Raw genomic sequence first — 27,618 nt, forward strand, 5'->3', positions numbered from 1 at the left:
GGGAAGTGACCGCCATTTTGTTATTCGGATGATCCAAATAAAACCAGAGAAGGCAGCACCAGGCAAGGCAGAGCATATGTGTGATACTAGAAAGCTAGCAGATCCAGCAGTGAAGGTGCAGTTCAAGCTGCAGATGAACAACAGATTTGAAGAGTTACATACACTGATCAATGACAGAAGAACCATGGCAGCTTTTCAAAGACGTGCATGTGGATGCAGCCAGGGTTATAGTGGGAATGAGAAGGTTTAAGAAGCAAAATGGCTCCAAACAAATACATGGACTTGTTGGAGAGAGGAAAGAATTGAAGAAGAGAATTCAACAGGAACAAGACAGTAGCAAAAGAGTTATTCTACAACAAAAATAGGTGGTCAAAGACAAAAATGCTAAAATATCAGTTGGAAAAGAAAGGAGAGAATGGCTGGAAAACAAAGCAAGAAAAGCTAAGGAGGTGTACAAGAGAGGGGATTCGACAAAACTTTTTCTAGTATCTAAATGACTGACATCACAATTCTCAAACCACTGTGGCGTTGTGAAGACAAGAGATGGTAGAATTTTAAATCACATAGGAATGACAAGGAGCCTGGTGGATGGGAACATTTCTAATTTGTGCTCAGCCAGCCAGAACCACAAATGTACACTGACAGATGTGAAGAAATAGTGGATTTACCTATATCACTAGAAGTAATCATCTTTGAAGAAATAACTGAGGCCATAATCCAACTGAAGAGTGGTAAAGCACCAGGCTATAATAAAATAGATGCTGAAATGTTAGAAGCTGAAAAGAAAGTGATTTGAATTACATATGAAGGTTGTACAGAATGGTTTGGGAAAAGGAGATCTGTCCTAAAGATTGGCGATGAGGCATTATCTGTATAATCCCTGAAAAGTGGAACCAGTTTATTTGTGATAACTGGAGAAGAGTGACACTCCTATCTGTACCTGAAAAAGTGTTTTGCATTATCATTTTGAATAGGATGAAATGGTTGTTGAGAAAGTATTCAGGGAAGAACAGGCTAGATTTCAATAAGAAGTTATGTTCAGATCAGATTTTTCACCTTGAGAAGACTCATTGAGAAAGGTTTAGAAGACCAGCAGAAGACAGTTTTAAATTGCATTGATTTTATGAAAGGATTTGATAGTGTCCACAGAGAAGCCCTTTGGAAGATCCTGAGACGTTCCAGAATAGATTACTGTCTGTCCTGGTGCCATCTGCAGATTTAGCCTACAAAGTTTTTATCAAATTAGCAAAGAAATGAAATGGTTTAAGATTATTATTGATGTAATGCAAGGCTGCATACTATCCCCACTTTTCTTCTGCACTTCCTTTTCGTGAAGAGAAGAGTGATGGTTGTTGCTGAGGATACTGATGTTCTTTGGGCAAGAGATAAGCTGGAGAATTTACCTAGATTTAGCAGATGACAGTCAGACCGGATACCAACATGGATGGAATGAAAAGAATTGTTATGAGCATAAAAGCAGACACGGCCTCAAGTGGGACTTGGTATCTGTATGCAGAAGTCCAAGATTATGTAGAAAGGAGAGAATACAGTCAACAATGACAGATGTACAACTGATGGAGAAAAATACAAAAGAGTTGATGACTGTTTATCTTGTAAGTCCAATATCTTATAATGGCTAGCTTACTAAAGAAGTGAAGAAAAGATTTTGGCAAAGCAAGTAGATAATTTTCTCATTTGTCAAACCTGGAAAAGTAAGAAGATACATCTACACGCTGAAATGAGATTGTACAATGCTATTATCCTTCGACACTACTGTATGTGCCAGAAATGTGGCAGATGTTGGAAGTACACAAACAGAAAGAGGAATGCATTTCACCAGCTTTGTTTGAGAAGAATTTTGGAAACTCATTGGTTACACGATCTCTCCAATGTAAGTGTTGCATGGCACGAGTCAACAGACTATGGACTCAGACAGAGATGACTACGGTGCTTTGGCCATGTCATCAGGTTACCTCAAGGCAGAAGCACGAGGTATATCTTAGCTGTGTCTACACTGGGACTTCGTTGGCAAAACTTTTTTTTAACACCCCTGAACGACAAAAACCGCCACCCCGAACGACAAAAGTTTTACCAATGAAAAGTGCCGGTGTGAACCTACCGACAAAACTGCTGCTTCTTGTTGTGGATGGAATTTTTTTGTCGGCAGGAGAGCTCTCTCCTGACGACAAACAGCAGCTACATTGCGCGGCTTTTAGCAGCATGGCTATAGCGGCACAGCCGTGTTGCTAAAAGCTGCATAGTGTAGTCGTAGCATTCTATTGGATTCCACCCGGAGGGAAGAGAAGGCATGAAGGATAAAAAATGGCCTATTGCAAGACAATTGCAAAAGTTGTTGCCATCATGGAGACAATTTACAATTGAGTCAAACATCTTGTTCTGGACAGGCAGCAGTAGGAAAAGTGGGTTGCCTCATGTGCCACTATGCACAGGAGATTCTAAGCCTAAATAAGTCACAGATGGGCAGTATTTGGACCACTAGCCTTATTTACTGTGTCTTGGGTTTGGTTGTTTTTTGTGTGAAAATTCTTGCGTGAAAGGCTAATTATTTTAATCTCTACGTTCTCAAACAAAAGGTAGTAAAATAGATGATGTTTCTGAGTAAATGCTAATGTCATTCTGATATTCAAGGATTTAATATTTGCAGTATTTATCATATTTTAGCCTGGCTCCCAGTTTCGTTCCTGCTAAACATTCTTCAAATTTGGCATCCATTTCTTGGCTTTGAGCTTCAGTGAACAGATTCTTCCAATCTCCAACAGTACCTGCAAAAGAACAATGAAATAAACTCATAAATATTCCTGGAAGTATAAGATCACCTGTCAGGTAGCGGTAGATAACAATGAAATGCTGACACAAACAGTTGGAATGACTGAACTTATTGCCACATTTCAAATCAATATGAGGCTTCAATGTGGATGGTGTTCTTAAAATTTTAGGTTAAAGAAAACCCTTTGCACTAAATTTTACAGGTATATATGCATGCACCTTTTACAACCAAGGTATTTTCCACAGAGCTCATATTTTGAAAGAACAGCATTCAGTGCCTGAGTGATCATCTAGCTAGGGATGTCCTTTTTCAGGAGAAGAAAATTCATTATCAGCTATGAATTAAATGCATTAGTTCTGCATTTGGGACCTCCTGAAATGGTCACAACAGTCATGCATCTTATCAAGCCTTTTAAATGTTAATTAGCTCCCATGACCAATTTGGATACCTGTTCTAAACTCTAGGCCTATCATCGCTCTGTATAAATGTACCTTTTCTGAAAAGGATGGGACCAAATTTTCCATGTGTTTCTTGGGATTTATTGCTCATTGATTCAAAGGCGGCATTCTCTGCAATAGACTGAATCTTCTCCTCAGGCAGAGAGAACCCCAAAAATTCAGCTATTTGTTTCACTCCTTGAGGTAAGTTCTGAAAAACAAAAATGCGATAGAGTTATGTATAAGTTAAAGCAAACATGCCAGACATTTTCCCTCTATCTTGTCAAATGAATGTAGTTGATAATATTCTCATCCATACAAAGGGCAGAACATTAGAGAAATATATTCAGTTCAGCAGCAGGAAGTTGCAGGAATGATGGTTACTTTTGATAAGATTTTGGAATGTGCCTCCCTTCCCAAATGGCAATGTGTTAAGTGAATGCTCTCAATCTTCTGCATGGATCTCTTTATTTTAGTATTAATTACTACTGATAACATTTATCTAGCCACATCAATTAGTATTGTTCTATATAAGCATTGGCATTACCTAACCCAGAGAATTTACAGTTTAAGATCCTCAAACTGCTAACATGGACATGCTTAACTTTAAGCACGTGAACAGTCTCACTGAAGTCAATGGGACCACTCTCATGCACGTGCTTAATGTTGCAGGATCAAGGCTGTCGTGCTTGAGGAGGGAGCTGGGCTAAAGATAGAAGGGCTAGTAGCCAGTGGGAAAACAGGCTGCAACATCATATACCTGTTCTCTGCACAATAAGGTTTTGCCTGGGACAAAATGAAAACTGGATGGGACAAGATGCTTGAGAATATACTGAAGGGAGCAATTCTGTATCAGAACTGAGTACAAGACCTAATAAGTCTTTTCCATTTTTAACTTTCTACACATATTTACCTCTTTCATTTCTTCATAGGTGATGATCATGATATTCTCTTTATCCATGTGTTTGTTCCAGGCAAGAGCATAGTCAAAATATGAGCTCCAGCAGACTAAAATGAAGTTAAGGCAGACAGGTCAAAAACAGAAGATAATTTAAAGTAATATTTAAATTGCCCCAAGATGAAATGTATAGGTTAACTTCAACATAGAGTCCTGGAGAGCTTAGATCGTCTAATCCTTCAGTACTCTGTTCTTAGTTCTTTTTTTTTCCTTTTTCTTTTTCTTTGGGGGGAGGAGGGGACAGATGTTATTTTGGAAGTCATTCACTCCAGACTTGACTTTTCACTTTCTTCTTCCAACTATTTTTACATAATCAAGCTATACCGTTTCTACATGACAAGTTTAAAAAAAAATCTGTTTACAACAAATTAATTCTTGAATACATTTTGTAGTAATCAGTAACACAGCCATGTGTGTATATTCAATCTATCACATAACCAGGCTAACATTGCACTTATGAAATGGCAAAGTTAAAAAAAAATAACCCCAACAACACAGATTTAAGGTCCTGCAAACACTCACCATACGAATAATTTCCTTTACTTTAGTGGGATTATTAATGTGAGTAAATTTTACTCACATGCATAAGTGCTTGCAGGGATAGGCCCTTACAAAATATAAACAATTAGTTTCTACCAGTATACATTATTTTCCAATAATTGTTTACTAGAATATGGCACAGACTCTTTGCTATATTAAATTTCCTCCATTTGCTTCAGGGGCTGTAAGGCAGTTTATGGTTACGGTTCCCTGATTCTCTGCCCAGCTCAGACCTGGCTCCACGGTAACTTCAAGCAGCCTAGAGGCTACTCTAACCTATGGTATGTGGCAAAGTCCCCAAGGAACTATTCACCAATTAAGATTAGTCTCTTGACACCACCCCTGTGCCAGTTATAGCGGCAGAATAGTACAAGAATCAAGAATGCCAGCTTTGCATCCATGGAAAGCTCTCCTACATCAGGGGATTTCTCAGCCGGACAGATCCAGCTGAATTCTGGTCTCTTTCCTGACAGAACTGCACAAAAAAAGGGGTGAAATAAAGAGACTTTGCTTATATCGTACATAGACACTGAATTATACTGTCAGCAACTTCTCAAAATCCCTGAAATGCACCTCAGTGTCAGAGTAGCTAGTATGACAGAGGGTTTGGCTTGATATTTTGTTAAAGTGCTGTTCTCTGCAAAATGAGTATGTAAAACAAGGCACCTTCTTACTAAACAGGTCTGTTTTCCTAAGTATATACAGTGCCCTCTCTGCTTACTTTAGGAAATAAAATGCATCTTAAAAGGAGTGAAAAGCATTAAACTCTGCCAAATCAGCACAGTTAGGAGAGTACAAGCTGGAATCTATTCCATTTTGTGCAACATCATCTTCAAAATAGCTTGCTAAATTGGCATGACAGGCCAGTGGGGTTGTACAGATGTTACTAAGAGTGCAGTTTGGCCTGCAGAGTCCTTATCACTGGCAGCGGTGTTGAAGAAGGAAAGAGCCCAACTTGATTCACAAATCCCAGATGGAATTTGAGGAGCTGGCAGTTACATAAAACATTGTTTGTTTGTAAGCCTAGCACTTCTGATCTGGAAGTAATAAAGAGATGTGTACAAAATCCACTATGCCATTTTTACAGTCTCTTTTTCCCCTTTACAAGAGAACTTCACTTGAAATGCTGGGTGGCTCTCACTGTCGTTTTCCTTGAGTCTGTTTGAGCCCGATTGCTATGAAGCTTCTTGACATGACAGGAAATCTGTAACTCATGTCTGCTCCCATTGCTTTGACAGCATGAACGCTCTTTGGAATACTCTTCTTTCCAGCATAATAGTGCTCTTTGTCAACAGATGATAGTGAGACTAATACTGAGTTCTTCAGTTTACAGAAAGGGGTTTATCTATTTCAGTTGTAGGTCAAACCTCTGCTCAATTATAAATAAAGAGCCAAATTTTCAAAAGTGCCCAAGAGATTTAGAAAACCTGAATCCCATTTTCAAAAGTGATTTCGATATAATGGGCAGATAGGTGCCAGGTGGAATTTTCAAAAGTGCTTGAAGTCTATGGGAATTAGGTACCTAGGTGCTTTTTGAAATCTCGCTAGGCATCTATCTGCATGTTTAGGCACTTATATGCCTTTAAAAATATGGCCTTTAGGTGATTAAGTCTCACTGAAAGTCAATGAGGGTTAGGCTCCTAAGTCACTATGGCATTTTTAAAAATTTTATCCCAAACCTTTATTTTGAATTGCTCTAAAATGTGTACCCCTGCTCTGAGATGCAAATGAAAGCAAGAGAAAAAAGTAGCTGAGAACAAAGGGGGAGAAACTCACTCATAAATCTAGTTGTTAAGATGTGAAATCAGAAGAAGGATAATGCCTGCCAGAAAGAAAAGGAAAGCTGGAGTTTACCCTTTGTGTGCTGGGGATGAAGTGGAATCCCTGTATACTGCACCATCCTGACCATTTGAATATCTCCACAGCAATGCTCCGAGTGCTGAGCACTGCTCAGGGTTGAAGAAGAGTGAAGCACCTTTGACTCCTTAGCACCAGCTCCCCTGCCCTCCCCAACCCAGATCATTAGTTTGAATCCATTTGGGATTAGTTTTTACATGATGATCACAGACTCCCTTTTTGGACTGCAGACCAAAGAAGAGTTGAGAACACTGTACTAGAGTGTTTATAAACGCCACTAAGAAACATAGCAAAGATCTAATAACTGTACCTTCTCCACTCATGAACTTCTGAAAGAACTCATCCCAGGAGCTGACATTTGGAAGCCCAGGATTTTTGTTGTAGAAGTGGTAATAGGATACAGCTGCATCTTTTGGATTTCGAAGTAACACCAGTACCTTTTAAAACAGCAAAGGCACATGAGTCTTTGGTATTTTAAGGTAACCTTTGATCTCAAGGGTCCTGCATTAAAAACGTATCAGCTCTTACAGGAACTGAAATTTGGAAAGTGAGGCCCCAATCCTGCAAATTGATTTGTGTGGAGAGACCTTACACCTGTTTGGAGCCCCTATGACTTCATGGGGGTTCCATGGAGCAATAAGGGCTATCCTATACAGCTCACCTTGCAGGGCTGGGATCTAAGATTTGACCTTTGTGTGAATTACAAACAACCACCAGTAAAAACTGAATTCCACTTTTATAGTGAAAGATGTCAGATTATGGGATCTGAAAAAGCGAAGTAGAGAACTAGAGTTGGTCAGGACTTTTTCAGTGAAATGTTTTTTCACCAGAAAATGCTGACTGGCCAAAAGTTTTCCCAGAAATTTATTCATTTCTGGTTAAAATGGGAGGGAGAGAGAAGCATACACACACACATCCCAGAATAGCCAAAGTCCCAACAGTTACGGCATTAACTTGGAACATCAGAGACCCAGGTTCAAGTCCTTGCTCTCCTCAATTTGTTTTTTCACAAAAAAAATTCCACCGTTCTTGGTTACATCCCAATGCCGAACAAAACCAAATGCTGTAACCTTGAATTTTTTTGTGAAACTGAATTCCTGTTTTCCAGGCAATCCTGTAGAGAACTTTTGCCAGAGGAAAACTGGGAGTTGCTTGGAAAGTGAATAATATCAAATATTAAAATGCTCACTTACCTTTGCGTTACTCCCCAAAACAGCCTTGGGAATATTATCACAATGGAGATATGTGATAAAAAGACGTGGCGAAGGTAAACTTTTTATTTTCTAAATCAAAACAAAAAGTATATGTGAAAAAAAAGGAATCACAACATATCTACCTCGAATATGTTGACAATTTATAATATGTGTATGTGACATTGCACCCCATAATGTTTTATGGAAATATGCTTATGAAAGTAAATATGACATAACTAGAACATGTTTTATGCTAAATAGGCCATATAACATATCTCTGCAAAGATTATGATCTACTGAATATATTCATCCTATTTGTATGCATGTATCGTTTTTGTTCTCGAAGTTATGAATGTTGGCTGTGTACTTGTTTGATTGTAAGTCGCCTTAGTAAGACATTTGGTCAGCTTCTTTAGAAAGGAATTTGCAAGTTAAGTGCCCAGTCAAGAAACACTTAACAGACAATGGTTCTTGGAAGACTTCAATCCACATAAGAAGTCTACCTGAGGACGTTGAAGGTAGCATGTGAACAATGGCTGCCACCTGTAAGCTCTGAGTCATGCATGGACATGTGACTTGCCCATGTGACTCCAAAACTCCATTTTGTAGCTGGTTTCTATATCGGGGAGGGGGTGTCCACCCACAAGAGAAAGTCTATTTCAACCCCTCCATTTTGTCTTCAGCTGGCTCAAGAGATAGCCCTCCACCCCCAAAGGATACCTGAAAGAAACTGGAGCAAAGGAAGGTAACAATAGCAGGGGTGAGTGATTGCTGGATCCAGACTAGAAAGAGACTAGTCTGTAAAAGAAGCTTACTGGAACATCTCTGAGAGTGAGATTTCATCTGTAATCACTTTCTTACTGTATTAGGCACAGGCTTGCGTGTTTTACTTTACTTTACAAGGTGGTTTTACTGCACTCAACACTCGTCCCTCTGCAGTTTAGCCCTACTGAAGTACAGTACCCGCTGCACTGTACTCCAAAGGAGAAGGTTGGATATGATACCTGGACATACCCAAATCTTTAACAATCCTGGGACCCTCCCTTCCCCCAGCCCCCACAGTGCTGATGTGTTTTTTTGTCTCTCTCCTCCGGTTGTTTTTTAATAAGATAATTGTTTTGGTGTGAAAGCAATCTTTATTCCATTAATTGAAAGCAAAGAGAGCCCCACAAAGGAACAGGCAGTTTCCTTACACTTTCATAGTGCATCGTCTGCACCAATCACAATCACCTCCTGGCATTACAAGAACTGCACTCCTGAGCATAGCAACAAATCTTAGTGGCTTTCAGCTTCAAATTGCTCCCTCAAGGCATCCCTGATCCTATGGACCCATGCTGCGCCCCTCTAATAGCCCTGGTCTCTGACTGTTCAAATTCAGCCTCCAGGCACTGAGCCTTAGTGGTCCAGCCCTGTGTCAAGCTTTCACCCTTCCCTTCACAAATACTATAGCGTGTACAGCACGCAGCTATAAGCATAGGAATATTGTCATCGGCCAGGTACAGCCTCCCATAGAGGCAGCGCCAGCGGGCCTTTAAATGGCCAAAAGCATACTTAACAGTCATTCTGCACTTGCTCAGCCTGTTGTTGAACCGCTCCTTGCTGCTGTCCAGGTGTCCCATGTATGGCTTCATAGGCCACAGCATTAAGGGGTAGGCGGGGTCTCCCAGGATCACAGTGGGCATTTTGACTTCCCCTACGGTGATCTTCTGGTCTGGGGATAAAGTCCCTGCTTGCAGCTTCCTGAATAGGCCAGTGTTCCGAAAGGTGTATATGTCATGCGTTAACGTCCGTGAAACACCCACAGTGATCCACAAGCACCTGAAGAACCATAGAGAAATACCCCTTCCGATAAATGTACTCAGTGGCTAGTTGGTCTTGTGCCAGAATTGGAATATGCGTGCCATCTGTCGCCCCTCCGCAGTTAGGGAAGTCCATTTGTGCAAAGCCATCCACAATGTTATGCATGTTGCCCAGAGTCACAGTCTTGTGGAGCAGGATGTGGTTAATGGCCCTGCACACTTCTGTCAACCTGAGTCCAACTGTTGACTTTCCAACTCTGAACTGGTTAGTGACCAATTGGTAGCAGTCTGGAATAGCCGACTTACACAGTGCACTCGCCACGCGCTTCTCCAACAGCAGGGCAGCGCTCATTCTTGTATCCTTGCACCACAGGGCTGGTGTGAGTTCATCACACAGTCCCAAGAATGTGGCTTTCCTCAACCGAAAGTTCTGCAGCCACTGCTCATCATCTGAAACGTGCAGGATGATCCCACCCCTCAGTGCTTGTTTCCCGAGCCCAAAAGCAGCATTCCACTGTGGTCAGCACCTCCGTGAATGCCACAAGCAATCTCGTGTCATGGTTACTACGCGTGGTGAGATCAATGTCAGACTCCTCTTGCCTTTGTAGTTTAAGGAATAACTCCACTGCCGCTCATGACGTGTTGGTCAGAGCGAGCAGCATATTGGTCAACAGTGCGGGATCCATTCCTGCAGACCGAAGAGGCAGGGCACGCAGTACACAAACCTTTGAAAGATGGCGCCAAATGCAGACAGAAGCACAGGGATTGCTGGGATGCGAAGCAATGCATCACAGGGCATTGGGAGAGGACCCAGGATGCCCCGCGACCCCCTCCGCCTTCCCACAACTCTTAGTAGAAGAAGAGATGCTCTGTGGGATAGCTGCCCAGAGTGCACCACTCCGAATACCACTGCAAGTACCACAAGTGTGAACACACTGTTACGCAAGCAGCTGACGGTGTGAACACACAACAGCAGTTTCTCGTCAATGCTCTCTAAGCGGCGCTGAAACTGCCGGCACAGTAACTCTGCCAGCATAGACGTACCCTTAGTCCTGCAACACTGTCTCAGATTTTACCCAGGTTTTGCTCCATTGCTGTCAGTCCATATGATCTCTTAACTGAGGTTCCTAAATAGTTTCAAACGGTAATTAATTAAGTCTCACAGCACCTCTGTGACAAAAATAAATAATATCTCTGTTTTACAAATGAGGCAACTGAAGAGGAGAGATGAAATGTCTCGCCTGAAGCCAGACACAGGTCTCCTAACTCTGACTCCCAATCTTGTGCATTACTTATAAAACCACATAAAGAAAAGTAACAGTCCATCAGGTGTTACTACTCATCGTTTGCAATTATAACATATAGACACACACACAGCCATATACACTGTTAGAGTCACACATTCCCCTGACCTTGCAAAGACGTAGGGCTTGGCTACACTTGCAAGTTAGAGTGCATTATATTGGCCCCAGGCATCCTAACTTCTGAGGTGTCCACAGGGCCATCCCTAGCCATTTTGGTGCCCTACGCAGGTCCCCCTCACCCCCATGGGGGGGCTGTGTAGGGCCCCAGGCCTCTGCAGGGAGAAACTACCCACCAGCCCTCACCGGCGGAGCAGAGCAGGCTGGGGTCGGATCACTCCACTTCCTGCCACCCGGTGAGTACAGGGCAGTCAGGCCCGACCCCACACTTATGGGGTGGCGGGAAGTGGAGTGACCCTGCCCCAGCCCACTCTGCTCTGCTCCCTGGGCTCCCAGCCTTGGGGCCCGGGGGGGGAACAGCCCCGCAGCACTCACCGGCAGTGTGGCTGGGAGGCAGCGGAGCGGAGCAGGCTGTGGCCAGGTCGCTCTACTTATTGCCGCTGGTAAGTGCGGGCCCAACTCCTTGCAGTCCTCAGGGGAGTGGGGACGGGGCTGGGGTGGAGCAGGGGCAGGGGCTTTGGGGAAGGGGTGGAGTGGGGGCGGGGCTGGGGCAGAGCAGGAGTGGGAAGAAGCCAGGCGGAGCAGAGGAGGAGGTCATGGAGAAGAGGCGGAGCAGGGCCTGGAGCAGCACGCAGATGCTTAGGTCACCAGGAAATTTAGTGCCCCAAATCTGCTGGTGCCCTAAGCAGCTGCGTACGTTGCTTATGGGTAGGGACGGCCCTGGGTGTCCACACTGGGAAGGCACTTAGAGCGCCTGGACTCTGCAGCTGGAGCGCTCCTGGCAATCCACCTCCACGAGAAGCATAAAGCTTGCTGAGAGACGTGTTGCATTACTGCACGGGGATTGGCCTCCGGAAACATCTCATAATCCCCTGAAGTCAAGTGGCCACTCTTCTCATTGTTTTGAACTCTGGAAGGTTGGTTTTTTATGAGAGTATCCAGTTTTGAGAGCTCATTCTTAATCTTTCCCTGTTTGCTGTAGAGGATGTTGATCAGGTGGTTCCGCAGTTTCTTTGAGAGGGTGTGGCACAAGCTGTCAGCATAGTCTGTGTGGTATGTAGCTTGTAATGGCTGCAGGCAAGCGGATATCCCCTTTCAAAGCTCCATTTCTGACAGCCGGCATGTTTATCTTCTCCGGGACACAAAGCAAACCATTACTGTGGAATGCCACTGCTGCCCAGGCACGTGTGTGTGAGTGGGGGGTGGGGGGGTCTGCTGCCATCTGAACTTACAGGACAGCATGCTGACACACACTGCCCCCGAAAACACACTGTCTCTCCCCCGACATACACACAACACAACTGTCACACTCCACTCCACCCCCTCCTCCATTTGAAAAGCACGCTGCAGCCACTTACACATTGGGATAGCTACCACAATGCACTGCTCTCGGTGGCGTTGCAAGAGCTACTAATGTGGCCACACCACTGGGCTTGCAGCTGATTGTGTAAACACACGGCAGCGTTTTACCTGCTGCGGTCTCCAAAGGCCGGTTTAACTCCCAGCACTCTGCATCTGCAAGTGTAGCCAAGCCCTTAGGCATAGGCTCGACTTCACTTTGGAAAAGTCACACCTTAAACTAGGATGGATAGAAATCAGAAATAATCAGCTAATGACTTCATTAACCTTTTCTTCTCAAAAGATTTTTAAAATATTGCACTCAAAATTGACACCAAGGATTGGAAATTCTAATACAGCAGTAGGAGGTCCAGATTAGAGTTAAAATTAATTTCTGTTCTTTTAGCATTTCAGTGGTATGCTCTAACCAGGGTTCAAACTCCTCCTCCCCAGCAAATAATCTTAACTTACGACAAGAGTCTGACTCAGCATGGGGCAGCACAACCTTTTCCAATATTTGCCCCAGAGCTTTTGTCCAATCATCAGCTGAGGCTGCAGCCTCTGAGCTAGAAGCTGCTGAGCCAGGGCCCAACAAACCTGACATATTAGCCATTATACGAACAGTAATTTCCTCAAAATATAAGCACAAACAAAAAAAATATATAAATTGTTTCCCAATGTAGTGGATCACTCAACAGGTGCTTGCGAGGGGTACTGACCCAAGCATCCCGGACGAGCCCCCAAAAATGTAACCCTTCTGCCCGTCAGAGTTGGCAGCAACAAGGGCCGGGTTCAATATCTAGGGGTTCCATTCCAATAACACAATGCAAACCGGCTCGAGCCCCCACCCAGTGACCTGGGACAAATATATACCACCCCCGCTGGGCGCCTCCAAGAGGCAATACTTCCCCTCTCGCAAGCACATAGTCTGAGTGTAGCAAAAGTCTTTTAATAACAGAGAGAAACAATGTGGCATTATGTTGGGGAAACACCACCAACAGGATTCATAACACAACCCCACCCCAGGCAAATTGGGGCATGCCCTTTTCCCTTTGGTTCTTGAGTCCAGCAACCCCAAATCACCCAAAGTCCCAAAAGTCCAATGCCCCAAAAGTCTCTGTCCCTGGTCAGGGCAGCCCCAGAGTTCGAAAGTTTATCTGCGGAGCTTTACCTCCCAACCTGGGTGGAAATGGGACGGGGGTAAGAGGCACCTTACGTGATCTGAAGCTGACCGCCCCATAGCTCCATAGCAGCGCTCCACTCCGCCAGCTGCCCCACAAACTCCTTCGCTCAGCTGCGCTCCGCTCCACCAGCCGCCCCACGAACTCCTTCGCTCAGCTGCACTCCGCTCCGCCAGCCGCCCCACGAACTCCTTCACTCAGCTGCGCTCCGCTCCGCCAGCCGCCCCACGAACTCCTTCACTCAGCTCCACGGCCCACAAGCAGCTCCTGCCATCCAAACACTGCTCCGCGTCGAACTGCTTCACCAGCCGTCCCGCAAACTGCTCCACAATATATCTTCAGGCTCCCCCACTACTTAACACAACACTCAGTGATTTCAGCTCTTAGGTGAATTCAGCTTATAGTAGGGGAGCCCCAGTGCTGGTGCACTGTCAGCCCAAAGTGAGCTCAGCAGCCTATAACTAGACTTCTAATGAAATCAAAATTAGCTCTGATATTCCACAGTGGAGAGAGGAGGACGTGCAATCAGCATATAAGGCCCTCACCAAGGGGCCCATACCACCAAGTATTAATACTTGTCCCCAGCCTCTCTCCATTCACACAGTTTTGGAACCCATGACCCTTGCCTAGCGAGTGCTACTTAGTTGATGGTGAATCCCTCCATCATAACAAAAGGCCACGTACAGTTCCAAGCACAGTTCCCATAATCAGGGTAATAACAATTTATTCTTCCTGCCCCAATAACAGAGACACTGGGGATCCCACAGCAGCCAAAGTGACCATTTGGGCAGCTATGGTCTCATTCTAGGTGTGGTGGGTGTGCCTATGCAAATGAGATCGGCCCCTGAAGTTCTTTTCCACAACTTGCCACACCTCACCACCAGATGTCAGGGTGGAGCTCATCCAGACACTGCTTACATCCTCCCACCAGCCGAGACTTTGTCGTCCCGACAAATCACACTCCCTTTATACCAACTCATTGGTTTCCTCCAAAGGGCCTCAGGAAGTCCACTTTAGCTTCCACAAGCCTGTGTGCTAAATGTATTGGCTCCTCACTAGTCACCCCAGGTGCATCATAAGTTAACCGTTTCACTGGTCTTATCACCCTGTCTCGTCTATTGAGAATCTCTGTTGCCGAAGTAGGGGGAACATCCTCCTGAGTGACGGATGGAGAGGCTTCCCTGGAGGGTCCCTCGGCTACTGGTGTAGGCCCCTGCACTCCTAGTTCTAACGCTGGAGGGTCCAAGGTGCCCAGGACATCCTCTACCTGTCTGTCCCCATTGTCCAATAACCTGTGTGTGTCATCACAGGGGGGTCTCATCAGCAGCACCGGGGTATCAGAAAGGGGCCTAAATAGTTCCGCCATTGGGTTTAGGGCGGAAGAGGGAAAACTCTCGTTTGGTTCAGCTGATCGAGACTGAAATCTTGTCTCCATCCCAGGATACACCAGGGTGGTGTCTTCCTCCTCAGACTCACTCTCAGATGTGCAGAATAGGGGTAAGTTAGCTGCAGGGGGCCCACTGTCTGTGTTGGATGGCGGCTTTGGTCTAGCACCTCTGTTCTGCCCGGCGGCCCTGCCATGGCCCATCTCACAAGGGGTGCTTACCAATTCCCCCACAGGGAGCAAAAGGTTTCTATGCACCGTCTTTATTTGCCCTGGACCGTCTTCAGGTTTGATCTTGTAGACCGGCAGATCTCCCAGCTTTTCCATCACCAGGTAAGGTATTGCCTTCCATCTGTCAGCTATCTTGTGTTTGCCAGCAATACCCAAATTTCGCAGCAGGACTCTGTCCCCCGGCTGGAGCTCCTGCGAACGCACTCTAGCATCATATCGATGTTTGTTGCGGTCTGCGTTCTTCCGAGCCGCAGCGGTAGCTAAGCGATAAGCATCCCGCAGCTTTTCTCTTAGTCGGGATACATATTGCTGATGAGTTTCATAGCTATCTCCATCCTCTGATACACCAAAGCACAAGTCTATGGGTAATCTTGGTTCTCACCCAAACATCAAGAGATATGGAGTGACTCCCGTAGCATCGTTCTTTGTGGCATTGTAGGCATGCACCAGAAATGCGACATGCTGGCTCCAGGTTGCCTTCTGCTCTGGTCGCAAAGTTCCCAACATATCTAATAGGGTTCGATTGAACCTCTCTGGCTGAGGATCACCTTGGGGGTGATAAGGCGTTGTCCTAGACTTTTTAATTCCTGCTATCTTCAGCACCTCCTTCAGAAGGTGACTCTCAAAATCCCGCCCCTGATCAGAGTGTATCCGAGCCGGGAATCCATAGACTGAGAAATATTTGTCCCACAATACTCGAGCAACGGTGGTGGCCCTCTGATCACGTGTGGGATATGCTTGTGCATACCGTGTAAAATGGTCAGTCACTACTAGAATGTTTCCAACATTCCTCTTGTCTACCTCTACAGACAAGAAATCAATGCATACCAACTCCAAAGGTTTGTTGCTGGTGATGTTCTTGAGATATGCAGCCCTCGTGGGCAGAGTTTTCCTTTGAACACATCGAGCGCAAGTCTCACATTTCCTGCGAACATCTTCAGCCATTCGGGGCCAATAGAACCTACTACGAATAAGTTCCAGGGTCCTCTCCATCCCTAAATGCCCAAAGTCATCATGCAGGGCCCTCATGGCCAGGGCTCTGTACTTTTTTGGCAGTACTAGTTGTGCTCGTTGTTTTTGTAAAGGGTCAGTGGTCATTCGGTGTAGCACTCCCTGAATCAGTTTTAGTTTGGTCCATTCTCTCAATAGTAGTTTACCCTCCGGGTTAGGTGGGACAACCGCAGCTGGGCTTCGCCCCTCCCTTTTGGCAAGTAGTGTATCACGAATGTCAATATCTTGCCGCTGGGCTTCTTGCCAGTCAGCCGCATTGAGCATGGGCAAAGGAGATTGGTCTAATGCAATATAGTTCACCGAAGCAGAAGGCATGCATTCAGGGGGCAGGCCCAAAGCTTCTGCAACACATCCCTGAAAGCCTTCACGGGCCTCTGGCCCTCGGCGACTCACACTGCAAATAGCTCTCACTCCATCTGTGGGTATCACAGCAACTTCTGGAGCCTGCGGACGCCTGGACAATGCATCTGCATCTACATTGCTTCTCCCTGATCGGTACTGAATGCTGAACTCATAGCTAGCCAAGGCGGCCACCCATCTCTGCCCTGTAGCATCCAGCTTAGCACTTGTTAACACATAAGTCAGTGGATTGTTGTCTGTCCACACCTGGAACTGAGCACCATACAAGTAGTCTCGAAATTTCTCAGTGATGGCCCATTTCAAGGCTAAAAACTCCAGCTTGTGGGTGGGATAGCGAGTTTCACAATCAGACAATCCTCGGCTGGCAAAGGCTACAGGTTTACATTTGCCTTCCACTTCCTGGTACAGGACTGCTCCCAGACCCTCCAAACTGGCATCAGTATGCAGGATAAATGGTTTGCTTGGGTCAGCAAAAACTAGGACTGGAGCATGAGTTAGGCAAGTAATGATTTCTCGAAAAGCCCTTTCACATCTCTCATCCCACCGTGGCCCAAATGGTGCAAAGGGGCCATTGTGTCTCTGCACAGAAGGCTTTGGGGACCTCCCCTTATTCTTGGACTTAGATTTGTTCTTGCTGGACTGATGTCCCCTGGTAAGATCATTCAGAGGCTTTACAATCGTAGCATAGTTTTTCACAAATCTGCGGTAGTAGCCACTAAATCCAAGGAAGGTCTTGAGTTCTCTGTAGTTACTTGGACGTGGCCATGTAGTGAGTGCTTCTATTTTATCAGGATCAGTACTCACACCTTCTTGGGACACAATGTGACCCACATACTTCACTGAGGTTCTGCAGAACTGGCATTTGTCAATTGAAAGCTTCAGACCATAATCCTCCAACCTATCAAGCACTTTAAGAAGTCTTTCTTCATGCTCCTCTAAGGTTCTTCCAAACACAATCAGGTCATCCAAATAAACTAACACTTGCAGTAAATTCATGTCTCCCACAACTTTCTCCATGAGACGTTGAAAAGTGGCAGGTGCTCCAGAAATCCCTTGGGGCATGCGTTCGAACTGATAAAACCCTAATGGGCAGATGAAGGCTGTCTTCTCCTTATCTTCTTCTCCCAGAGGGATCTGGTAGTATCCACTTCGAAGATCCAACACAGAGAACCACTGGCTTCCCAGCAAACAGTCTAAGGCGTCTTGCACTCGAGGCATAGTGTACTGGTCGACCACAGTACGGCTGTTTAGGGTGCGGTAGTCAATACACATCCGGATTTTCCCATTGTTTTTGCGGACTACCACAATGGGTGAGGCGTATGGGCTGCGGGACTCTGTAATGATGCCATTCGCAGCCAGCTCCTGAAGATGATGTCGCACATCTTCCATCTCAGAGAGAGCAATCTTCCTAGATCTCTCCCTGAAAGGTCGAGAGTCATGTAGTCTGATATTGTGCTCTACTCCTTTTGCACATCCCACATCCCACTCATGCAGTGAGAACACCTTGGATCTTTCACAAAGTTTCTTCCTCAGGCGATCTTTCCAGTCCTCGGACACTGGTGAATCTCCAAAGTCAAACTTTGCTGGGTCTATTGTCGGAACTTGAGTTTCACACTGGGGTTTTACAATCGACTCAGGCTCAAAGAGGTCTGCTATCTTTTGTCCTTGCTTCACAAAAATATCATGACTCGTTTCATTAGCAATCAGTATAGTCACCCTTTCCTGGGCTTCAGCAGGTAGGGTTATGACTCCACTGGGGACCAGCACTCCTTCAGGGAGCTCTCCTCCCATCGGCTGCTCTATCATTGCTAACGTCCCTTTACTGCCTTTCAGACAGGTACTCATGACAAGCACTTCTTGCTCCGTCCTTGCAGGCACTACTAAGGGGGTTGTGCCCGCGTACTTCAGTGCCCCAAGCGGTAGCTCAGATGTGTCCCTTTTAGCGCTCTCAATTTTCCTATAGGCTTCAGCACAAAGCGTATGGATCATCAGGGTATTCAGGTATTGGTCCCCAGCCCGCCTTCTGCAGTAATCCGCGAGTACCTTGAAGAGACTGGAGTTGGTCCCTATCAGCACAGACACATCAGAGGTCCCTTTAGGGTCAGGGCATATTAAGGCAGCTGTGTCTACCTCTTCTCTCACCCCAGCAACCTCCTCTGGGAATTCCAGGTGCACTATGACATACCCTTGGTAGGGGTATTCATCCATGCTGAGGCCACACAGGCCAAGGCCAGTCAGTGGCTGTATAGGCAGGTGCCTAAGCATCTGTTGGTAGAATGACTGAAATATAATAGTCACTTGAGATCCAGTGTCAAGCACTGCTTTACACTCCACCCCTTCGATCCTCACCATGACCTCTGCTCGAGGCCCTATCAGTCCTGCAGGGATCCCAGCTGGACAGTCTTTTCTGGGGGAATCTTCAAATCCTGCAGACCTGGGGGGTCCCCGTCCCCAGACCCTCTGGCAGCTACCGGATCTCTCCCAACTGATCCTCAGCTTTCCATACACTAAGGAGGGGTTTTCTTCATTACGGCACTTGGCAGCACTGTGTCCATCCTGACCACATCGGTAGCAGAAGAATTGACCTTTCCCCCTTCGCCTGGGGGGGATGGTGGCTCTAAGTGCGGGCTTCTCAATCGCCACAGTTTGAGGCTTCTTATTCCTGGAAGTCTTAACTCGGTCAACGGTACTTTGCAGCTCAGCTATCCATTCCGTCAGGACCTGCATTTGTTGGGCAAGTTCCTCTCTGGTGCTCACCATCAGTACACTGGCCGTTTGCAGTGGTGTTGTGCTGGCTGGCTCCGATGTTTGGGCTTCCCAAAACTCACTGGCAGCCTGCCTTTCTTCCTCCTCTCGGACCTCTTTTATCAGCTGGGAGTAACTTGGGGGATGTTCCCGTCGTTCTCTTAGCCGGAGATGAAGTAGAATCGGGTTCTGATACTGAGTTCCTCTTACAATTTGAGCCAGTCTGGTCTGATCCATCTGCTCAGCAGTCACTGCTCCCCTCATGACAGCTCTCTGAAGCAGTCTCTCCAGTCTCTGTATGTAGGCTGAAGCCTTCTCGCCCTTTTGTTGTCGGGAATTAAGGAACTTACAGTAGCTGTCTTCAGGGCCCTCTACGCTCCCAAAGTTGTGTTCAAGGGCCTCTAGGCAGTCCTTCACACTGACCCCAGGGTCAATGAGCTTCAGGGTGCGAATCACATCTAATGCTGGGCCGCCAAGGCTCTCTATAAGGCATCTTCGCTTTTCTGCATCTGGTACGGCCCACTCTTGCAGCATTTCAGTGGTATGCTCTAACCAGGGTTCAAACTCCTCCTCCCCAGCAAATAATCTTAACTTACGACAAGAGTCTGACTCAGCATGGGGCAGCACAACCTTTTCCAATATTTGCCCCAGAGCTTTTGTCCAATCATCAGCCGAGGCTGCAGCCTCTGAGCTAGAAGCTGCTGAGCCAGGGCCCAACAAACCTGACATATTAGCCATTATACGAACAGTAATTTCCTCAAAATATAAGCACAAACAAAAAAAATATATAAATTGTTTCCCAATGTAGTGGATCACTCAACAGGTGCTTGCGAGGGGTACTGACCCAAGCATCCCGGACGAGCCCCCAAAAATGTAACCCTTCTGCCCGTCAGAGTTGGCAGCAACAAGGGCCGGGTTCAATATCTAGGGGATCCATTCCAATAACACAATGCAAACCGGCTCGAGCCCCCACCCAGTGACCTGGGACAAATATATACCACCCCCGCTGGGCGCCTCCAAGAGGCAATACTTCCCCTCTCGCAAGCACATAGTCTGAGTGTAGCAAAAGTCTTTTAATAACAGAGAGAAACAATGTGGCATTATGTTGGGGAAACACCACCAACAGGATTCATAACACAACCCCACCCCAGGCAAATTGGGGCATGCCCTTTTCCCTTTGGTTCTTGAGTCCAGCAACCCCAAATCACCCAAAGTCCCAAAAGTCCAATGCCCTAAAAGTCTCTGTCCCTGGTCAGGGCAGCCCCAGAGTTCGAAAGTTTATCTGCGGAGCTTTACCTCCCAACCTGGGTGGAAATGGGACGGGGGTAAGAGGCACCTTACGTGATCTGAAGCTGACCGCCCCATAGCTCCATAGCAGCGCTCCACTCCGCCAGCTGCCCCACAAACTCCTTCGCTCAGCTGCGCTCCGCTCCACCAGCCGCCCCACGAACTCCTTCACTCAGCTGCGCTCTGCTCCGCCAGCCGCCCCACGAACTCCTTCACTCAGCTGCGCTCCGCTCCGCCAGCCGCCCCACGAACTCCTTCACTCAGCTCCACGGCCCACAAGCAGCTCCTGCCATCCAAACACTGCTCCGCGTCGAACTGCTTCACCAGCCGTCCCGCAAACTGCTCCACAATATATCTTCAGGCTCCCCCACTACTTAACACAACACTCAGTGCAAACTGCTCCACAATATATCTTCAGGCTCCCCCACTACTTAACACAACACTCAGTGATTTCAGCTCTTAGGTGAATTCAGCTTATAATAGGGGAGCCCCAGTGCTGGTGCACTGTCAGCCCACAGTGAGCTCAGCAGCCTATAACTAGACTTCTAATGAAATCAAAATTAGCTCTGATATTCCACAGTGGAGAGAGAAGGAAATGCAATCAGCATGTAAAGCCCTCACCAAGGGGCCCATGCCACCAAGTATTAATACTTGTCCCCAGCCTCTCTCCATTCACACAGTTTTGGAACCCATGACCCTTGCCTAGCGAGTGCTACTTAGTTGATGGTGAATCCCTCCATCATAACAAAAGGCCACGTACAGTTCCAAGCACAGTTCCCATAATCAGGGTAATAACAATTTATTCTTCCTGCCCCAATAACAGAGACACTGGGGATCCCACAGCAGCCAAAGTGACCATTTGGGCAGCTATGGTCTCATTCTAGGTGTGGTGGGTGTGCCTATGCAAATGAGATTGGCCCCTGAAGTTCTTTTCCACAACTTGCCACACCTCACCACCAGATGTCAGGGTGGAGCCCATCCTGACACTGCTTACAAGTACACAAAAGTCAATTTCATTTCAAATCACACTTGTTTGCCCGTGTTTTAATCTTTTATAACATGTTTTATAACAAGGGGTGGAGTGGGGGCGGGGCTGGGGCAGAGCAGGAGTGGGAAGAAGCCAGGCGGAGCAGAGGAGGAGGCCATGGGGAAGAGGCGGAGCAGGGCCTGGAGCAGCACGCAGCTGCTTAGGTCACCAGGAAATTTAGTGCCCCAAATCTGCTGGTGCCCTAAGCAGCTGCGTACGTTGCTTATGGGTAGGGACGGCCCTGGGTGTCCACACTGGCAAGGCACTTAGAGCGCCTGGACTCTGCAGCTGGAGCGCTCCTGGCAATCCACCTCCACGAGAAGCATAAAGCTTGCTGAGAGACGTGTTGCATTACTGCACGGGGATTCGCCTCCGGAAACATCTCATAATCCCCTGAAGTCAAGTGGCCACTCTTCTCATTGTTTTGAACTCTGGAAGGTTGGTTTTTTATGAGAGTATCCAGTTTTGAGAGCTCATTCTTAATCTTTCCCTGTTTGCTGTCGAGGATGTTGATCAGGTGGTTCCGCAGTTTCTTTGAGAGGGTGTGGCACAAGCTGTCAGCATAGTCTGTGTGGTATGTAGCTTGTAATGGCTGCAGGCAAGCGGATATCCCCTTTCAAAGCTCCATTTCTGACAGCCGGCATGTTTATCTTCTCCGGGACACAAAGCAAACCATTACTGTGGAATGCCACTGCTGCCCAGGCACGTGTGTGTGAGAAAGAGGTGGGGGGTGGGGGGGTCTGCTGCCATCTGAACTTACAGGACAGCATGCTGACACACACTGCCCCCCAAAACACACTGTCTCTCCCCTGACATACACACAACACAACTGTCACACTCCACTCCACCCCCTCCTCCATTTGAAAAGCACGCTGCAGCCACTGACACATTGGGATAGCTACCACAATGCACTGCTCTCGGTGGCGTTGCAAGAGCTACTAATGTGGCCACACCACTGGGCTTGCAGCTGATTGTGTAAACACACGGCAGCGTTTTCCTTGCTGCGGTCTCCAAAGGCCGGTTTAACTCCCAGCACTCTGCATCTGCAAGTGTAGCCAAGCCCTTAGGCATAGGCTCGACTTCACTTTGGAAAAGTCACACCTTAAACTAGGATGGATAGAAATCAGAAATAATCAGCTAATGACTTCATTAACCTTTTCTTCTCAAAAGATTTTTAAAATATTGCACTCAAAATTGACACTAAGGATTGGAAATTCTAATACAGCAGTAGGAGGTCCAGATTAGAGTTAAAATTAATTTCTGTTCTTTTAGTACACAAAAGTCAATTTCATTTCAAATCACACTTGTTTGCCCGTGTTTTAATCTTTTATAACATGTTCCCACATACAAAAAGTAATTGAGAGAATTAACTTCAAATTACTTGATATGGAAGTGTATACCCACTCTGTAAAGTGTTTTGTACTTATATGAGATACTGTAAAATATAGACATTTAAAAAAAACTAGATGCTAAAAATAAACTTCCTGAATTAGTCCATGCTGACCTGAAATTTTTCTGGAACTCCAAATTCAAGAATTTGTAAATGCTTTATTCGTGGTACCTCCTTCCTTACAACTGCGGATGTCAAGTCATTTAAAATGTGTTCAATCCAATTAGTTCCTGAAACATAAAATAACTGTTAGAAGGAGCCAAGCAGGAATTTCAGAACTGTAGCCTGTTAAATATCTAGCATAACTTTCTAAAGAGTCAGTATACTAGTCCTCCATATAACTTGTAGGTGTTCCATTATATAGCTTGTAACAGTTGTAGGTACACAATTTTCAGACAGAAGTGTGATTTTTACATTGAGTGTGTCTCTTTAATGCAACATTGGGGGCGAGAATGAAATCCTGTGCTTTGGCAATTACAAGTTAAGTTATATATCCCCCGCACAACTGTACTTTATTTACATTGCCTATGTGTATATAATGGCAACCCTTGTAAGCACTTTAAGGCTGCTGCTTCTGCTATGTACAGCTTGTGAACACAGTGTAAGGATATGCCTACACTGCAATAAAAAACCCATGGCACCAATAGCCTGGGTCAACTGAATCTCACAGCCTGGGTCAACTGAGTCAGGCTCGTGGTACTAAAAATAGCAGTGTAGACATCTGGGTTCAGGGGAGCCTGGGCTTTGAAATCCCACAGTGGGGGAAGAAGGTGTCAGAGCCCAGGCTCCAGCCCAAGCACAAATGTCTACACTGCTATTTTTAGCTCCGTGTCCCAAGTCCTGTAAGCCTGAATCAATTGACCTGGGCTCTGAGACTTGGTGCAGTGGGTCTTTTATTGCCGTGCAGTGACTCAGATCTTGTTGCTACACAGAATCTCCTTCATGTAGGAGGAGGAGATCTTTGCTGCAAGACTGAAGAACAGAGAAGTGAAGATAAGGTTTCCCTGCAACATCCTCAAACTGCCACCTGCTCTTTCTCTATTCCCCAGTCAGCTCAGTTACTACACATATGCTTCCTTTTGGGTTGGCAGGGAAGAGTAGAGCACGGGCTGTGCTCAGGAGTAACTATCTGTGGCAAAAAAAGAGTATTACTGGGAGAGGAATGCCTTTGTCCAACAATCACACGATCCCTGCAAGGGTACTATCATGAGTCTGGGAGAGCCGAGTTCAAGTTCCTTCTTCTCATCAGGAAGAGGAGGAATTCATCTGGGAATCTTCCACATCCCAGGTGAGTATCCTAAACACTAGGCTAAAGGTTCATAGATTCCAAGGCCAGAAGGGATCATTGTGATCATCTAGTCTGATCTCCTGTATAACACAGGCCATAAACATCCCCCAAAGAATTCCTAGAACATATCTTTTAGAAAAACATAATCCGTCCCCTTCCCCCCCAAGTCATTTTGTGCAATTAGGCTGCCTCTGAGGACACCTAATGGATCAGGCCCTACAGATGAGATAGCTGGGACAGTGCCTATCTGCCTCTGGCTTGAGGATCATGATGGGCTTAGGTGTGAGGTAGGCATCTGGGTGCCTCCCAGAGGCATCAGTGTATTTGCCCAGAGGAAGAAACATAGGTGTCTGGGAGACTTTTACAGCAAAAATGGAGGTGGTGAGTAAATTTAGTTTGTCTATAGCATAGGCAGCAGCTGAACTGGGGATTTGTAAATTGGAATGGTGCCTAAAGCTAGGACTTTGGTACCTAAGTCTGGAGTTTGTGCATCTACATTCCTTTGTGGATCTGGGCCAAACAGACACCAGCCTAAATATTACCAAGTGTTCTGAAAAAATCATCAGTCTTGGGCTAAGAACAGCTTCGATAAGGGTATTGAATGGCATGTTGTCATAACCATACAGCTACGGGTAGCCTAGAATTCCTCCTTACCTGGAAGGGATTAAGAAGCTCAGATAGCCTGGTTGGCACCTGACCAAGAGGACCAATGCGGAAAGGAGATACTTTCAAATCTTGGGAGGGGGGAAGGTTTTCTTTGTGCTCTTTGTTTTGTGTGGTTGTTCTCTCTTGGGACTGAGAGGGGCTAGACAGAAATCCATCTTCTCCAACCCATCCCAATCCAAGCCTCCAATATTGCAACCGGTAGAGGTAAACCAAGCAAGGCGGATTAGTTTATCTTTTGTTTTTCTTGTGAATTTTCCCTGTGCTAAGAGGGAGGTTTATTCCTGTTTTCTGTAACTTTAAGGTTTTGCCCAGATCATCTGTGTTTTGAATCTGAATACCCTGTAAAGTATTTTCCAAACTGATTTTACAGAGATGATTTTTACCTTTCTTTTTCTTTTTTTTAATAAAATCCTTCTTTTAAGAACCTGACAGATTTTTCCATTGTTCCAAGACCCAGGGGCTTGGGTCTTTGATCATTTTGTAACCAATTGGTTAGGATATTATTCTCAAGCCTCCCCAGGAAAAGGGGTGTAAGCGCTTGGGGGGATTGCTGGGGGAAGAGGAACTCCAAGTGGTCCTTTTCCCTGGTTCTTTGTTAAATCACTTGGTGGTGGCAACGTTACTTAAATCCAAGGTACAAGGGAGAATTTGTGCCTGGGGAGTTTTTAACCTAAGCTAGTAGAAATAAGCTTAGGGGATCTTTCATGCGAGTCCCCATGTCTGTACCCTAGAGTTCAGAGTGGGGAGGAAACCCTGACACATGTATCCCCCAAAAGTGGTGCTATTGCACCCTTAACCTACTGGTGTGTGAGGGGGAGATTCTGCCAAGCAGGACAGCAAGTTGGAACATGAGGTTAAATCCCATCATGGGTTTTGTTATCCCAGCTGGGAGTGTCTCCCACAGCAAGGGCAATCAGGAACCTAGTTAAGCTCAGACTCATAAAAAAGGAAAGGGCTGATTTATTTTCACAAGAAGCGGAGACAGGGTGTTACTAATGAAAACCAGGACAGTGAGCTCTGGAGGTATGAGGGATGCCTTTCCTGTTTCTTTACAGTTGACTGTTAAGCTACATTAAGAGAATGTAGCCATGGATTTTCCTGATTTGTGTTATTCTGGCTGAATAAGAACCCTACATACAGAGGTGCAAGTAAGCCGATACGCCCCGGTACGGCGTACCGGCAAGAGCCCGTGCGCTGTACCAGGGTGGACCAGCTTCCCCAGGCGGCAATTTCAAGGGCCTGGGGCTCCCAGCAGCGGCTGGAGCCCTGGGCCCTTTACATTTCCACCAGAGCCTGGCTGCTGGAGCCCTGGGGTCGCGGCGGTGGGGCTCCAGTGGCTATTTAAAGGGCCCACGCTCGGAAGGGGCCCTGACTGCTCTTCTCTGCTCCCCGCTCTCTCCTATGGGGGCAGAAGCTTGGTGCTGCCTTCTCCCGGGGTTCTGTCCTGCTGCTGCAGGGCAGGCTTCGCTGGCAGCCCAGCTCCCCCCTCCCCCGCCTCTTCCCCCAGTGTGCTGCGTTCCCCCTCCCCCACTCACTCTCTCTCCCTGCTGCTGATAAGCTGTTTGCTGGCATGAGGAAGCAGAGAAGAGGTGGGGGCGGGGCCTTGGGGAAGGGCATGGAAGGGGGCATACCCCCTCCAGCCCCCTGCCGTGAGCCGCTCAGGGCAGGGAGCTGGGAGCAACCCCAGCCCACACCCCCAGCCCTCTTCCCTGTCTCCTGCACCTCCCTCACACCCTCATGACCCCAGCCCTCTGCCCTGACTCCTGCACCCTCCCACACCCCATGCCCTGACTCCTGCACCCCCCCACATCCCCACCCTGAGCTCCAAACGGGAGCTCCTGCACCCTCCCCCACCTGTGTCTGAACTGTCTTGTCTGTGTCTGTTCTAAACTAGTGATGGGGTCCGTGCCTCCTTATACCGGTGTACAGCTCTAAGCCTGCCATTAGTGTGTTATTAACAAAGTTTCGGGGCAGTTCAGATTCTGTTCTGGCTCTGAATTCTGTGGACTGACCCCCATCTCTTCACCATATATATGAAGGTATAATGCTACATAGGCACAAAAAGGCAGAATTACAGCAACTATAGGAATCAAAAGCTTAAAATTTCCTGACACTTGTATATTTAAGCTCACCATAATCTTGCATGATTCTTTGTATTTAAGTTACTACAGCCAGCAGCATGTCTATCGCTGCTAGATTAAACACACATCTGAAATTACGGAGGAGGAAAACACATGGCTCACAAGCACACTGTTTCCCTGTGACAAATGAGGATTTACTACTGCATGTAGCATTTGAATTTCAGTGCTTTTCTGCATTCTTAGAAAATGATCACATATATTTGACATCTAAGCACTTTTCTTTCAATTTTGCACCAAAAAAATCCAGACTTACCGCATTTAGGATAAGCAGCTAGGAACACATCATCTTTTCTAACTTCCATGGTGTCCAATGCTTGGAAGGTCTCAGCGCAACACAACGTACTAGGGTATAGCACCCCCTTGTACGTGATCAGCAGCTCCTCGGTTTTTTTCCCTTCAGCTGCATCAAGAACTGCATCTATTTCCCTAGCAAAGCTGCTCATAGCCATGGTTGGAGTTTGCTTTGCCTTTTGCCAGACTCTGCCCTTAAACCGTGTCTCTAGTTTTCTTTGGGAGGAGAGGGAGGAGGAGGCTGATAAGGAACTCTTCCATATGAACTCACTGGCTTCTCTGCTG

At 46.4% G+C, this 27,618-nt stretch overlaps 1 protein-coding gene across 1 annotated transcript; it reads right to left on the bottom strand.

Annotated features, from left to right (window-relative positions):
* Window positions 1-2,292: 2,292 nt before the first annotated feature.
* LOC140909334 (sulfotransferase 6B1-like) lies at window positions 2,293-27,618 on the bottom strand. The gene is made up of 7 exons (XM_073338393.1): window positions 27,296-27,618; window positions 23,062-23,177; window positions 7,774-7,863; window positions 6,891-7,017; window positions 4,139-4,233; window positions 3,280-3,436; window positions 2,293-2,783 (listed from the first exon to the last, which is right to left on the bottom strand). The coding sequence occupies exons 1-7, from the start codon at window positions 27,489-27,491 to the stop codon at window positions 2,653-2,655; spliced, it is 912 nt and encodes a 303-aa protein (XP_073194494.1). The 5' UTR covers window positions 27,492-27,618; the 3' UTR covers window positions 2,293-2,652.

This window comes from Lepidochelys kempii, chromosome 3 (genome assembly GCF_965140265.1).
Source record: "Lepidochelys kempii isolate rLepKem1 chromosome 3, rLepKem1.hap2, whole genome shotgun sequence".
NCBI lineage: Eukaryota > Metazoa > Chordata > Testudines > Cheloniidae > Lepidochelys > Lepidochelys kempii.